Source organism: Pongo pygmaeus, chromosome 13 (genome assembly GCF_028885625.2).
Source record: "Pongo pygmaeus isolate AG05252 chromosome 13, NHGRI_mPonPyg2-v2.0_pri, whole genome shotgun sequence".
NCBI lineage: Eukaryota > Metazoa > Chordata > Mammalia > Primates > Hominidae > Pongo > Pongo pygmaeus.
In genome coordinates, this window is record NC_072386.2 from 111584496 (window position 1) to 111597768 (window position 13273).

At 36.4% G+C, this 13273-nt stretch overlaps 1 protein-coding gene across 5 annotated transcripts in view; it reads right to left on the minus strand.

The window, feature by feature from the left end:
• Nucleotides 1–13273, minus strand: part of C5 (complement C5) — a 127398-nt gene that overhangs the window by 36580 nt on the left and 77545 nt on the right. For 4 of the 5 annotated variants that reach the window (XM_054501275.2, XM_054501278.2, XM_054501277.2 and 1 more), the window contains 4 exons: nucleotides 8373–8600; nucleotides 7083–7143; nucleotides 2024–2113; nucleotides 402–614 (listed from right to left, as the gene is read on the minus strand). In XM_054501275.2, the coding sequence (XP_054357250.1) occupies nucleotides 402–614; nucleotides 2024–2113; nucleotides 7083–7143; nucleotides 8373–8600 (592 nt within the window). Of the gene's footprint in view, nucleotides 1–401; nucleotides 615–2023; nucleotides 2114–7082; nucleotides 7144–8372; nucleotides 8601–10711; nucleotides 10891–13273 lie in introns of those variants that run through there. The other variant, XM_054501279.1, reaches the window with a different exon arrangement.

Below are 13273 nucleotides of genomic sequence, written 5' to 3' on the forward strand. Positions count from 1 at the left end.
CGTTTCTACTCAAAGAACACTTTATCAGCCCCTGAGAATGGTAAGCTTCCTTTGGCACTGGGCAGCAAGCATATGCTCTGTGGCCAGCATTGAACTTCTCAAAGGAAGTATATGAATTGCTCGAATTGGGAATTATCAAGTAGAACATTCTGATCTCATTCAAAAAGGAAGGAAGTGTTCTGTAGTTTGGAATGCAGGTGCCTTGCCTCTCATCCAGGCATTTTGGTAAGTTGAGCCAAAATGCTACAGAAATAATATTTATTTATATAGTAGGGTCCATCTCATGATTTTTTTGCTAAAATTCTCTCATAAAGTTTTCTATAATTCACAACTTAAATATTAGTTTAATAAAAATATTAGTTTAAAATCACCCAATTTTTATGTGAAATACATTTTTTTACCTTCTTTTAATTTTTTCTTCAGTTTCTGCTTTTCAATTAATGTGTCAGAATGAAAAATGTTCCAATGGTTTCCTGTTTCCAGGTAGTGAAAAACATAGAATACTGGGACAATGCTCATCAGCTCCGCCTCTGCACTCCCTTTGGGGAGGTGGGTTAGGATATTGATGCCTTCCTGACTTAGAACTGCAGACAAGATCTCACCTACAAGCAGTCCTGAAACAAAAAAGATCAAAGTAGACACATTGCTTTTTATTAACTTCTAACAGTATGTTCTCAAGACAGAAGAACAACCATCTAGAGATGGTTCTTCTCTTTTTATCTAGGCAGTTGACTGGCTTCTCAGAAACGGGGTGAGAAAAAAAGATCTGGTTAGGAACATGAATTTGAAAGAAACAAAAAAAAAGACTTTAAAAATCACTAAAATATGGTGATAGGTAATGTAATACAGTGGACTGATTGCTGCAAGAGAACATGGCAAATTAGTTGTCATTCAACCTGATAGCTTTAGACATTATAAACCATATTTACCAAACCCTTCCAGGAAGCAAAGCAAAGAGCCTGAACAGGGAGTGCTGACATGACTCTGTCTATAACTCACTGTGCAACCTTGGACATGCCACTTTCTTTTATATCCAACAACAGGGTTGCACATGATCAAAAAGATCCTTTCCGGTACTAACATTTTGTGATTCTAGGGTTTTATCTGAGATAAAATGTAGTCAGGACATTCTATCATTTGGTAATATGTTATTGAATTGTAAAGCCTGGAGACTAGGGAAAACCTAGTCACTTGTGCAAATATCACTGCTGCAAATGTATCCGAGGGGAGGAGAACCCCTGCTATGGTTTGAATGTATATGTCTCTCCAAAATTCATACACTGAAGCCTAATCACCAAGGTGATAGTATTCGAAGGTGGGGCTTTTTGAGAGGTGATTAGGTTATGATGGCTCCACCCTAATGAGTGGGATTAATAATCTTATAGATGAGGTGTGAGGAAGTTGTTCACCCCTTTTTGCCCTTTTGCCTTTCCACTTTCTGCCACAGGAGGATACAGCAACATATGGTCTCATGAAAACAGAGAGCAGCCCTTGCCAAACACCCAATCTCTTGGTGCCTTGATCTTGGACTTCCCAGCCTCCAGAACTGTGAGAAATAAATTTGTATTATTTATAAATTTTGTTATTTTGTTATGGCAGCATAAAGGGACTAAGACAACCCCTCTGGGACCAGTACTTCAGCAGAGCAGTGCTGTTCTCTCTAGGCCATGTGCAGGCCATAGGCCTTCTCTGGAGCAGGACTGGCCACTAAGACCATGGAAAGTTCTTTAAGCCTAGAAGCAACTGGACCCCCATTTTAGAGACATCTTTGAGCCAATGACAGTCCCTACCCTCCATTGGAGGAGAATGAATCTCCATGTAAATCAGGCCGTTGGAAGAAGATAGTGGGAAAAGTGATCAAAGGTTTGAAAGTGGGGGTGGGTAGGGGTGGAACACTCCTAAAGGTAGATTTGTGTGTGCTACTGAACACAGAAGTGGAGAAACAGAATAATCATGAGGATATTTGATTTTTGTTTGAAGCACCAAGTGAAATGATAAATAAAAATGGTATTTGTTAATTTACCTTTTACACTCAAAATCCTTTTGATTTCTGTTTTGGGGACCAAATCTAATGGTATCCTGTATGGGAACTCCTTTCGTCTGCTAATGGTACCTGTAATTTAGAAAATTTGGATTTATACAGAGTTTCCAGGGGAAGACTATTTGCAGATTATTTATAATGTATCTACTTTCAAAGAATATTTCAAAATAAAAGACTTACAATTAGACTATTAAAATTTTAAAAGAAAGTTAAAAATCATCAAGGACTTTAATCAAACCCTAGGCTTGTATAATCTTATTAAATAAAGCATTAAATTTGGCTGTAAGCTTCCTGGTCATTATAAGATGTGAAATAAGTAGGTTATATAAATCTTATTCACCAGCAAAATATAGCATGCCAGCTTGCCCAAAGAGAGAAAATTGTTCCTGGAACTGAAAGCTAAGAATAACTAACATGTAATTTCTTAATCAACTATATCTTGAACATTAGCTCCACAGGGAAGTATGATCTGAAATTCTTTCCACCTTCCCTTCCCAGTCTAGTTTTGATACTTTTTAATCTATGAGCAAAACAACAGAGTTTTAGCACACTGGTGTCAGATAATTTTTCTACTGTGATCACTGGTTTATGTCCAAAAAAAGGTAACATTGATCATTCTACTGATAGAGTACCAAGCATGCTACTAAGCTGTTTAAATGAATTATTGCATTGGATTCTCACAAGAATCCTCTATGTTAGGTCTATTTTCATTATTTTAATTTTATAGATGAGGAAATTGAGGCTTAGAAAGTAATGCGTTCAAGGCCCCAGAGCTAGTACAAGTGGAGCTGCAATCTGAACTCCAGAAATTTTGCTGCAGAGCCCATACTAGTCACCACAAAGAGAATCTACTTCCCATTGTCCTGCTAAGAAAGCGCTCTGGGGGCAGGAATCATTTCTCATTCCAGCTGTAGTCCCGGCACTTAGCACAGACCCTGGCATATGGAAGATGCTAAAGAAAAATGAGTCACATTTTGCAATTTAATGGACAAGGCACATGGCTTTCCTAAAAATGCAGGAACATTCCTCATAAAACGTCTTTCTTCATTAACCCTTGATAAATGCAGAGGATATATCAAAATAAAACTCAGAGAAGACATTTAAGAGGTTTGCAGTTTGAGCGAAAGAGCGTGAAGTTCAAAAAGAGCTTACTATGTATGTGACGCTGGACAAGATACAACCTTTCTTAGCCTCAATTTGTTCATCAGTTAAATGGAGATAACAATATTTTCCTCAAAGGATTTTTGTGGGATAAAAATAATATAGACAAACAGCCTGGCATACAATTCATGCTCAATATATGATACTTATTACAGATAGCCTTGAGATTATCTAGATTTGCTCCTTCACCATTTTCTCCATTGAAACCTGCTCTTGACTATTTCAATTCCATTGGCAACTCTACTACCAGGTGGAAAAGGTAAAGAGAAAGTTAAAACTAAGAGAAGTTAATTTTACTCCTCGTCAGTGATCACGGTAAAAGACTCATCAAGACACCACATAAAAAGGCAGGTTCCAGACAGATTAAAACATTTTAAAGTCAAATCTATAAAATTAACAGAATAAAATATCCAGCAATGTCTTTGTGAACTAAGAGTAGAGAAAGACCTCTTAAAGATTACCTCAAAAATATATAACCATAAGATGAAATTATGATGGATTTGACTACATCAGAATAAATAATTCCTTTTCAAAACCCATGAAGGCTTGTCGTTGCTCAAAGAGGTACATCAGAGACAAAATCAAGAATAAATTTTAAAAAGATAACCCAAATAGAAAATTTTAAAAAGTGCAAAAGATATGAATAGGCAATTGACAGATGGGAAACCCAAATGGACAAGTATATGAAGAAATGCTTAAAATCATTAGTAACCAGAAGAATCCAAATTAAAACAATAATGAGATAGTGCTTTATACCTATTAAAAATGCCACATTTTAGAGAGGCAAGTGTTGGTGAGGTTGTGGAGAGACGAGAACCCTCGTGCACTGCTAATGGAAGTATAACCATTCTGAAGGGCAATATGACAGGACTAAATGGCATTAAATATGTATATACCCTTTGACCCAGCTCCTGGATATGGTCCAGGTAAATGCTAACATGGATTTTTCAAGGGAAATATATTGTATATACAGTGATGGATAAAATGGTGAGGGAACATGCTCTGAAATTCTACGTAAGAAAAATGAATTAAGTATACCCATAACAATACAGTTATATATATATATATATATATATATTTTTTTTTTTTTTTTTTGAGATGGAGTCTCGCTCTGTCGCCCAGGCTGGAGTGCAGTGGTGCGATCTCGGCTCACTGCAAGCTCCGCCTCCTGGGTTCATGCCATTCTTCTGCCTCAACCTCCCGAGTAGCTGGGACTACAGGCGCCCGCCACCACGCCCGGATAATTTTTTGTATTTTTAGTAGAGACGGGGTTTCACCGTTTTAGCCAGGATGGTCTCGATCTCCTGACCTCGTGATCCACCTGCCTCGGCCTCCCAAAGTGCTGGGATTACAGGCGTGAGCCACCGCACCCGGCCGAGATATTTCTTTAAAACTAAGCCTTGAGTGTAACAACTTAAGACAGAATAGGATCTATAGCGCAATGTTACATATACATAGATTAAAAAGGTACATACATACAAAACAACATTACCTTTCTATTCAAAAGTATATAGCAAACACATTTGAGTGGGTACATTTGGAGGAAGGGGAATGGGAATGGAGTCGGGGATGAAGGAAAAAATAAAACGAGAGGGGCCTGCCTAAACCAATGAGGATGGTGTGTCAGGAAATGAGGGAGTGAGAAACTTAACTCTCTGCATTTGAGATATGAGATGAGTTGGGAGAAAAGGGCTTATCAGGGACAGAAAGTAGAAACTAAAGACTAGAGCTAGTCTTAAGCATTGAGTCTCTGTGTTTAGTCTTTTTTTAGCTGTTGTCACACAATTTTAATTACTATATACCGTTTGTTCTCCCTCATTGATATATTTTTTCAGATTTCCATTAACATTATAGTCCATTTATCTTTCCAAACACTTTTTAGCATTTTTTTTAACTGAACCCTGTAAAGTATCATAGTTGTATAGTGATTTCAATATATAAATATTAGAAGTAGGCCAGGCACAGTGGCTCACGCCTGTAGTCCCAGCATTTTGGGAGTCCAAGGCTGGTGGATCACTTGAGGTAAGGAGTTCCAGACCAGCCTTGCCAACATGGTGAAACTCCATCTCTACTAAAAATATAAAAATTAGCCAGGCATGGTGGTGAGCGCTTGTAATCCCAGCTACTCCAGAGGCTGAGGCAGGAGAATTGCTTGAAATCAGGAGGTGGAGGTTGCAGTGAGCTGACATGGCGCCACTGCACTCCAGCTTGGGCAACAGAGCGAGACCCTGTCCCCCCGCCCTGCAAAAAAAAATAATGAATATTAGAAGTATTTAATAAAATATCTGAAATAAGCTGAACAGAATTTTTATCTTTTCCCTCTTTAGCTCTCTAGAAATCAGGAAAGCTGCCTAAATCCAAGTTGCCTAAAATGTTAAGGGAAAAAAGTCATATGAGAAGATTGGAAAGAGGCATAGATTTTTGTTTTAACCCAGATTTTCTCTACAGAGATTTATTCCCAGATAAAAGATTGTTCCTATCCTGTGGCCTTGATGTTCACACCTAGGATGAGTAAGGGAAGACTGCTCTGGAAAATTGTTTGCAATAATGTCAGCAGAGGAAGCATCTGTGGTGAAAAAAAAAGAGAGAGAAGCCAAGGATACAGTGGCTTTTGAGGCTTGATATAATTGCATGAGGCTAAAACCCTCAAAACTTGTAATATCTCTACCCATAGATCATTCACAATGAGCAGGCAAGGAGGAGGTCTGTGTGAAGAAAAAACTGGAGAAACAAGTAAGCATGTGGACACATGTACATAGATGGATTTTACTTTTTATTACTCTACTGAAATAACACTCCTCAGTTCATGATACTCTGCTGAATTAGAGTGTAAAGGATATTAATTCTTTACTTTCCCAGAGGAAATGACACTGATGATAGTGATCATGATCTGTAAGTAAATTTTTTCCCCATTGTTATATCACTGAAATAAAACAAAAATTATTGATACAACATTAAGATAAATTGTAAGCATTTAATAAGAACTACAGTAATCTGTCTTCTTTAGTTGAAAAGAGAATGGTTAACTGGCCACATCCTAAATTTCATAAATACATGTATATGTATTTAGACCTTGATTAAGTACTCAAATGTTTGCAAAATTCTAACTTTGAGAAGATTTGGAATATCTCAATTGAAGGAAAAGTAGGGAAGCAGGAGCAACGAGGAATGGGTTTGTTAAGTGATTAATCAGCATTATTATGTTTTCAAATAATGCATGTTAATTATGTAAATGACTTTTTCTTAGATGTTCTTTGGACTGTTGGCTCAATAATGATATATTATAAATTATTATTGTGATGGATAGACAATGAATAATATATAAGGGAAGTAATGCAATTGTTACTATTTCAAGGCCTTGCATTCAAAATTAATGGAATTATTATTGTTGTGTCTCAGTCATTCAGATTATAGTAGTTGTACTATAATGCTATCAAGAAAGACAGTGATCTAAGAAGTGGATACTTTTTTTTTTTTTTTGACACAGTCTTGCTCTGTCGCCCAGGCTGGAGTGCAGTGGCAGGATCTCAGCTCACTGTAACCTCCACCTCCCAGGTTCAAGCTATTCTCCTGCCTCAGCTTCCCAAATAGCTGGGACTATGGGTGCCCACCACCATGCCCAGCTAATTTTTGTATTTTTAATGGAGGTAGGTTTCACTGTGTTGGCCAGGCTGGTCTCGAACTCCTGACCTCAAATGATCCACCCACCTTGGCCTCCCAAAATGCTAGGATTACAGGCGTGAGCCACTGTGCCTGGCCAGAAGTGGATACTTCTGATTCTAGACAATTCACATTCTGAAAAATAGTGTTTTAAGTTACATACACACTTTAACTTCTAAAGCAAAAGATAACATATAAAATAAAAAATTATTTTGCCTACCATAAATACCCCTAGGATCCAAAGTAACACCAGAATAGCTTTCCCTTTTGACACCTTCTGGCTAAAATAAAGGCAGAAAACATTCAGTTAAAAACATAAGTTTATATAACCTGAATTCCCTGGATCAACTTTTCTGGACCACTTTTCAAACTAAAAAATTATTTTTCTTGGAAAAGGCAAACTATGTGTAAATACTTACATGGATATAAGCAGCAATAAGATTTTATGGCTAGTTGCATATTGACCAGAGCAAACACTTAAAAAGAAGTTATTTATAAGCCAGATAATTGTTCTAAGTGCTTTATATGTGTTAACTCATTTAACCTCTAAAAACCTCTATGAGGTTGGTGCTGTTATTACTCCCATTCGACAGATGAGGAGACTGACACACATGGAAATCAAGTAACACTATCACACTGCTAGGAGGTGATGGAGCCAAGATTCAAGGCCCAGCAGCCTCGCTCCAGAGACTGCATGGAACCACAGTGCAAGGATGCATGGGAATGTGCTTTGCACAAAATAAGTCGGTACATGTTTACTGAAGTGAATTTCATAGCTGAAAACAGAGAGTGAAGAGCCAGGAAATCCAGTCTGTCATTAATTGGCCATATGACCCTTAGCAAGAATCTTAGTCCTTTAAAAAGTACTATTATTTTTAATTGGTAAATCATACTTGTATAAAATATTAAAATTATATAAAAATATTAATGTTAATAACATGCATACAATTAGACTGTAGGTAAATTGTACTTAACAAATGATACTTTTCTTCTTTTTGGGGCCTGTTTATTTGTTTATACAATGGAAAGTTTTCTAGACTGTAAGTTCTTTAAATTCAAGAGCCATGTCTTATTTATTGTTTTATCTCCAGTTCCTTGCATGATGTCTGGCACATAGATTTCAAGACACATTTTCTGAATATATTAAGGGGAAAAAAAAGCCTGTGTACCAATTGTACCTGTATACCAAAAAAAGACGCGTACCAATTGTTAAAATTAGATATCTCTGGGTATGGGAATTATTGATGATTTTTATTTATCTGTCGTTTTTCAGTATTTTATATTTTCTACAAAATAAATGTTATTGTTTTATTAAAAATTTTTAAGCACAATTTCAGACTTATAGAAAAATTGCAAGAATAGTACAAAAAAAATCTAGAATAACCTCCATCCAGTTTCCTTAATGCTTAATGTTTTGTTACATTTACACTATTGCTTCCCTCTCCCCCTCTTTCTGTGTCTCTCTTTTGCAATAATTTAAGCATAAGTTATTGAAGCATGTTTTTCTTACCACCACTCGTAATGTTTTTACTAAGATTTCTTTTCCAAACGAAGTCTCCAGTGAAAAACTGATGTTGTGAAGGCCAATTTCCAGAGGAAGCACAGTGAACGTCACCAAGTGACTGGAGGAGCCCTCTACTTTCCGGTGCACACATTTGGAGGACTTTGTGCCCTGATGATCAATGGCTGGGCTTTCAGAAGTGCAGATTCCCTCCACAGCAGACATTTTAACACAGAACTGAAATACAAGTGAAGAATTATATCAAAATACTTGTTTTTTTTTTGAGACAGAGTCTTGCTCTGTCGCCCAGGCTGGAGTGCAGCAGCATGATCTCAGCTCACTGCAACCTCCACCTCCCGGATTCAAGCAATTCTCCTGCCTCAGCCTCCCGAGTAGCTGGGATTACAGGCACACGCCACCACACCCAGCTAATTTTTGTATTTTTAGTAGAGGCACAGTTTCTCCATGTTGGCCAGGCTGATCTCGAACTCCTGATCTCAGGTGATCCGCCCACCTCAGCCTCCCAAAGTGCTGGAATTACAGGCATGATGCTGTAATCCGTGCCCAGACTTGAAATACTTTATCTCTAAAAAAGTTGACCTTGATTATGCTTGTCTGGACACAAACTCTGCACTTTAACAATGTTAAAATAATCCCTTAGATTCTAAGGCACAGAAGAAAGTTCATTTCAGATTTCCTAACATAGACATACAAGTCGCTGTAGAGTTTAGCAATGCAAAGAGATGTCTAGAAAAGTCAACTCTGTCTCAGAAACATCTTACCTTTCTTAGACTGTTAGGTACTAAATTAGGTACAGAGCTCATGCTGTTGTGATAGCACTTATTACCCTGTCTCTTTACATGTTTGTGTTTCAGATAGTGGGAGCCTTAGGCTCAGGTACTTTTTCATTTTCATCTTATTCATTTTTGTATCTTTTAGCTCAGCCTCTGGTATTCAATAAATGATGAGTTTCATCAAAGACTGAAATTTCCCTATATCGGCATTCAAGGCCCTGCCCATTATGTCCCCAGCTTACTTTTCTAATTTTACCAACTTCCCATTTGTACCCCATTTTACAACTAAACTCTGGCTCCAGAAAGACCTGGATTCAATTTTTGGCATTCCTCTTATTAACTGGTGATGGAAACTGGTTGCATGAACTCTCTAATCCTCCATTTTCTCATCTTTGTAATGGGAATAATAATAGTGCCCACTGACTTCTGGCTCAAATAGTGAACATTTTTCATCTTCCCTCCAAATTCTGGTGAACTGATAGAATTGAGAACTACACCCAAAATAATAAATCCGTAAAATCCAGAATAAATCAAGCAGGTAAACAAAAGAGAGCACCAGCTATTCAACCACTAATTTTGAGGAATTTCTTGAAAATGGAAAGTTCCTTTTCCCTCTTAACTGTCTTCTTGGGAGACAACCACCAGGGTGGGAGAAGCCAGAGCAAAAGACTATTGGATCACCTGTGGCCAATGATTTCCTTAGAACAGCAGGGGAGGGTGGGGAAGGATAGATATAGAAGAGTCATTTAATACAATTCAGCATAATTGCATTACAAAAACTCTTAGTAAATTGAGACTAAAAGGAACTTTTGAAACTGATAGAAAATATAAAAAAACAGTGGTTCTGGTTTCAGTAATAGCAAAATAGCTTATATTGGGCAACCTTTCTGTAAAAATAACCACAAACTCTAGACAAGATATATATTAAAACAAACAAACTACCTGCAGATACTAGAGAGTGGGAGGGAAAGTGACACTTGGGAGAAGGGAATGACACTGAATAAGTGTCCTGCTTTTTATAGCTTTACCCTGAGGGCAGGTCCCATTGGTGCCTTGGATGGCTAAAACCCCAGTAGATCCTGACATCATACTGGTTTAGGAACTAGAGGACAAAGTAGGGAATAATTACCACAGCTGAATAGTGAAGGAACTCCATGTTCTGTGCATAATCCTTGCTCAAACCTGGCTGACCTTGACCTATGCACAGCACAGATTTCTAGCATCCGGCTAAGGCTAAAAATACTGAACTGAGATTTCAGAGTTTAGAACTGAATCCAGCCAACTGCCTGCTAACACACACACACACACACACACACACATATAAAATCTTCAGAGGAATGTAATAGAATCCAGAGTCTTTATAATATTTTTATTAATAAAGTCCAAGGTTCAATCCAAAATTACTAGATAAAAAGAAATAGGAAAGTGTAACCCACACTCAGGAGGAAAGGTAATTAACAGGAACTAAGCTCAAAATATCACAGATGTACTTGTTTCTTATTTTGATATGATGGAAATGCACTGATAATTTAAAGATTAAATAAAATATGGCAGTATAGTGATATGCATGACACTTTAAAATGCTGTCAAGTTGGCTGGGCATGGTGGTGTGTGCCTGTAATCCCAGCTACTTGGGAGGCTGAGGGAGGAGAATCGCTTGAACCTGCCAGGCAGAGCTTGCAGTGAGCAGAGATCTTGCCATTGCACTCCAGCCTGGGCGACAGGGTGAGACTCTGTCTCAAAAAAAAAAAAAAAAATTGCTGTCAAGTTATATATAATTGTGTCATTGCAAAGGACATACAAAAGAGATGGCAGGCTAGATTTGGCCCATGGTCCATAAATTGCTGACCCCTGATTTAGTTCATAAAGCAAAAGGATAAAGAGATGTAAAAGATTCAGTATGACAAGTCAATTTCCCTTATATTAATTTATAAATTCAGGACAATATGAAAACCCTATTATAATTTTAAAAAGAGAATTCAACAAACTAATTCCAAAGTTTATCTGGCAGAGTAAATGTGTAAGAATAACATCAAAAACGTTTGAAAAATAAGAATACCAGAGAGTACTTGCCTAATAGATACACAATATAACCACAAATCTTTGGTACTTTAAATCAGTGTGATACTGATGTAAACAAAACAGAGGAGAGAATCTATAAATAGATCCACATATATGGAAATTCAATACATATGGGGGCAAGATGACATTTTAAATCAGTTGGAAAAGTATGAATTCCTTAACAAATACTGCTGGATCATCTGGCTATTTGGGATTAGATCCTTATTTCAGATAAAAAAATCTAAATGCTCACAAAAAACTATAAAAGTACTATAGAAAATATAGAAAAAACAGTTTTTTAGAAAAACATTTTAGGTTCAGGGGCACATGTGCAGGTCTGTTGTATAGGTAAATTGTGTGTCGCAGGGATTTGGTGTGCAGATTCTTTCATCATTCAGGTAATAAGCATAGCACCTAATAGGTCATTTTTTGATCTTTACCCTTCTCTCACCCTCCACCCTCAAGTAGGCCCTGGTGTCTGTTGTTCCCTTCTTTGTATCCATATATACTCAATGTTTAGCTCCCACTTATAAGTGAGAACATGCGGTATTTTGTAGAAAAACGTTTTTAAAACTTGCAGTGAGAAAAGATTTCCAAAAACACAAAACTCAAATGACATAAAGGAAAAGATCTACAGATTTTATAACATACAAATTAAAAACACTAATAACAAAGTTAAAGACAAGTAGCAGATTAAATACCAGCAACATTTATAATCAATAAAGAATTTATAGCTCTAACATACAAAGTGCTCCTGCAAACAATAATAAGTACATTTGTTGAGTACTCACTATGGGCCAAGTACTATATTTATATGAATTAGCTCATTTAATCTTCAACTATGAAATAGATACTATTATCATCCCATTTTTCAGATGAGGAAACTAAGCGAGAAGAAGCTAGGTAACTTACCCCAGAAAAAAGCAACTCAATGGAAAGCAAAAGAAAGGATATTAAAGTAGTATATAGGATATCATAGAATACATGAAAGAAGAAATACAAATGGCCAACAGACAAATGAAATGAGGTTCAACATTGCTAGTAATCAGGGTAGTGAAATAGAAACATCAGTGACATATCACTTGTGTCTGTCAACTTGGCAAAAATTTTATGTATATTAACAAACAATATACAGCGCGGTCTTTTATGTTTTTAAATATTATGTAGTTGTATTCATTGTGTATATATATTATTCTGCAATTTGCTTTTTTCAGCAATGTTACATTTTTGAGCTTTAATCAAAATGATGCATGTAGTTATCTAGTCCATTCATTTAAATTTTTGTATAAGTGTTCATTGTATCAATAAAAGAAAAAATGTTTATTCCCCCAAATTATAAGAATATGAGGGATCAAGGCTACCTGCATACACTTGGTAAGAATGTCAATTGATGTAGTCCTTTTGGAAGATAATTATGGCAATATTTATTATCAGAAGGTAAAATGTCCATGTCCTTTATCCCAGTTAGTTCACTCCAAGACAAAACATCTATCCTACAGAAATATACATGTAGGAAGATATGTATGCATAAATGGAGACTTTGCAAAATCAGTTATAATAGTGAAAACCTGCAAACAACCCAAATGTCTTTAATAGAAACATGGTTCAACCAATTACAGTATACCCACCACGTGAATTACTGTGCAGCCATTAAAGTAATGAAGTAAATCTGTATATACTGATATGAAAGGATGTCTCTGATAATATTATTGGTGGAAACACAAATTGCTGAGGCAGTGTATATATATATATATATATGTGTATATATATATGTGTGTATATATATGTGTATATATGTATATATATGTGTATATATGTGTGTATATATGTGTGTATATATGTGTGTATATGTGTATATATGTGTATATATGTGTATATATGTGTATATATGTGTATATATGTGTATATATATGTGTATATATGTGTATATATATGTGTATATATGTATATATATACATACCTACACAAACCGATTTTATATGTCTAAGACTAGGTGAGCAGAGGAGCCCCTGCTGATCTCAATCCTACAGTTGAGCAGAGTTTGGCTGTGGCCTC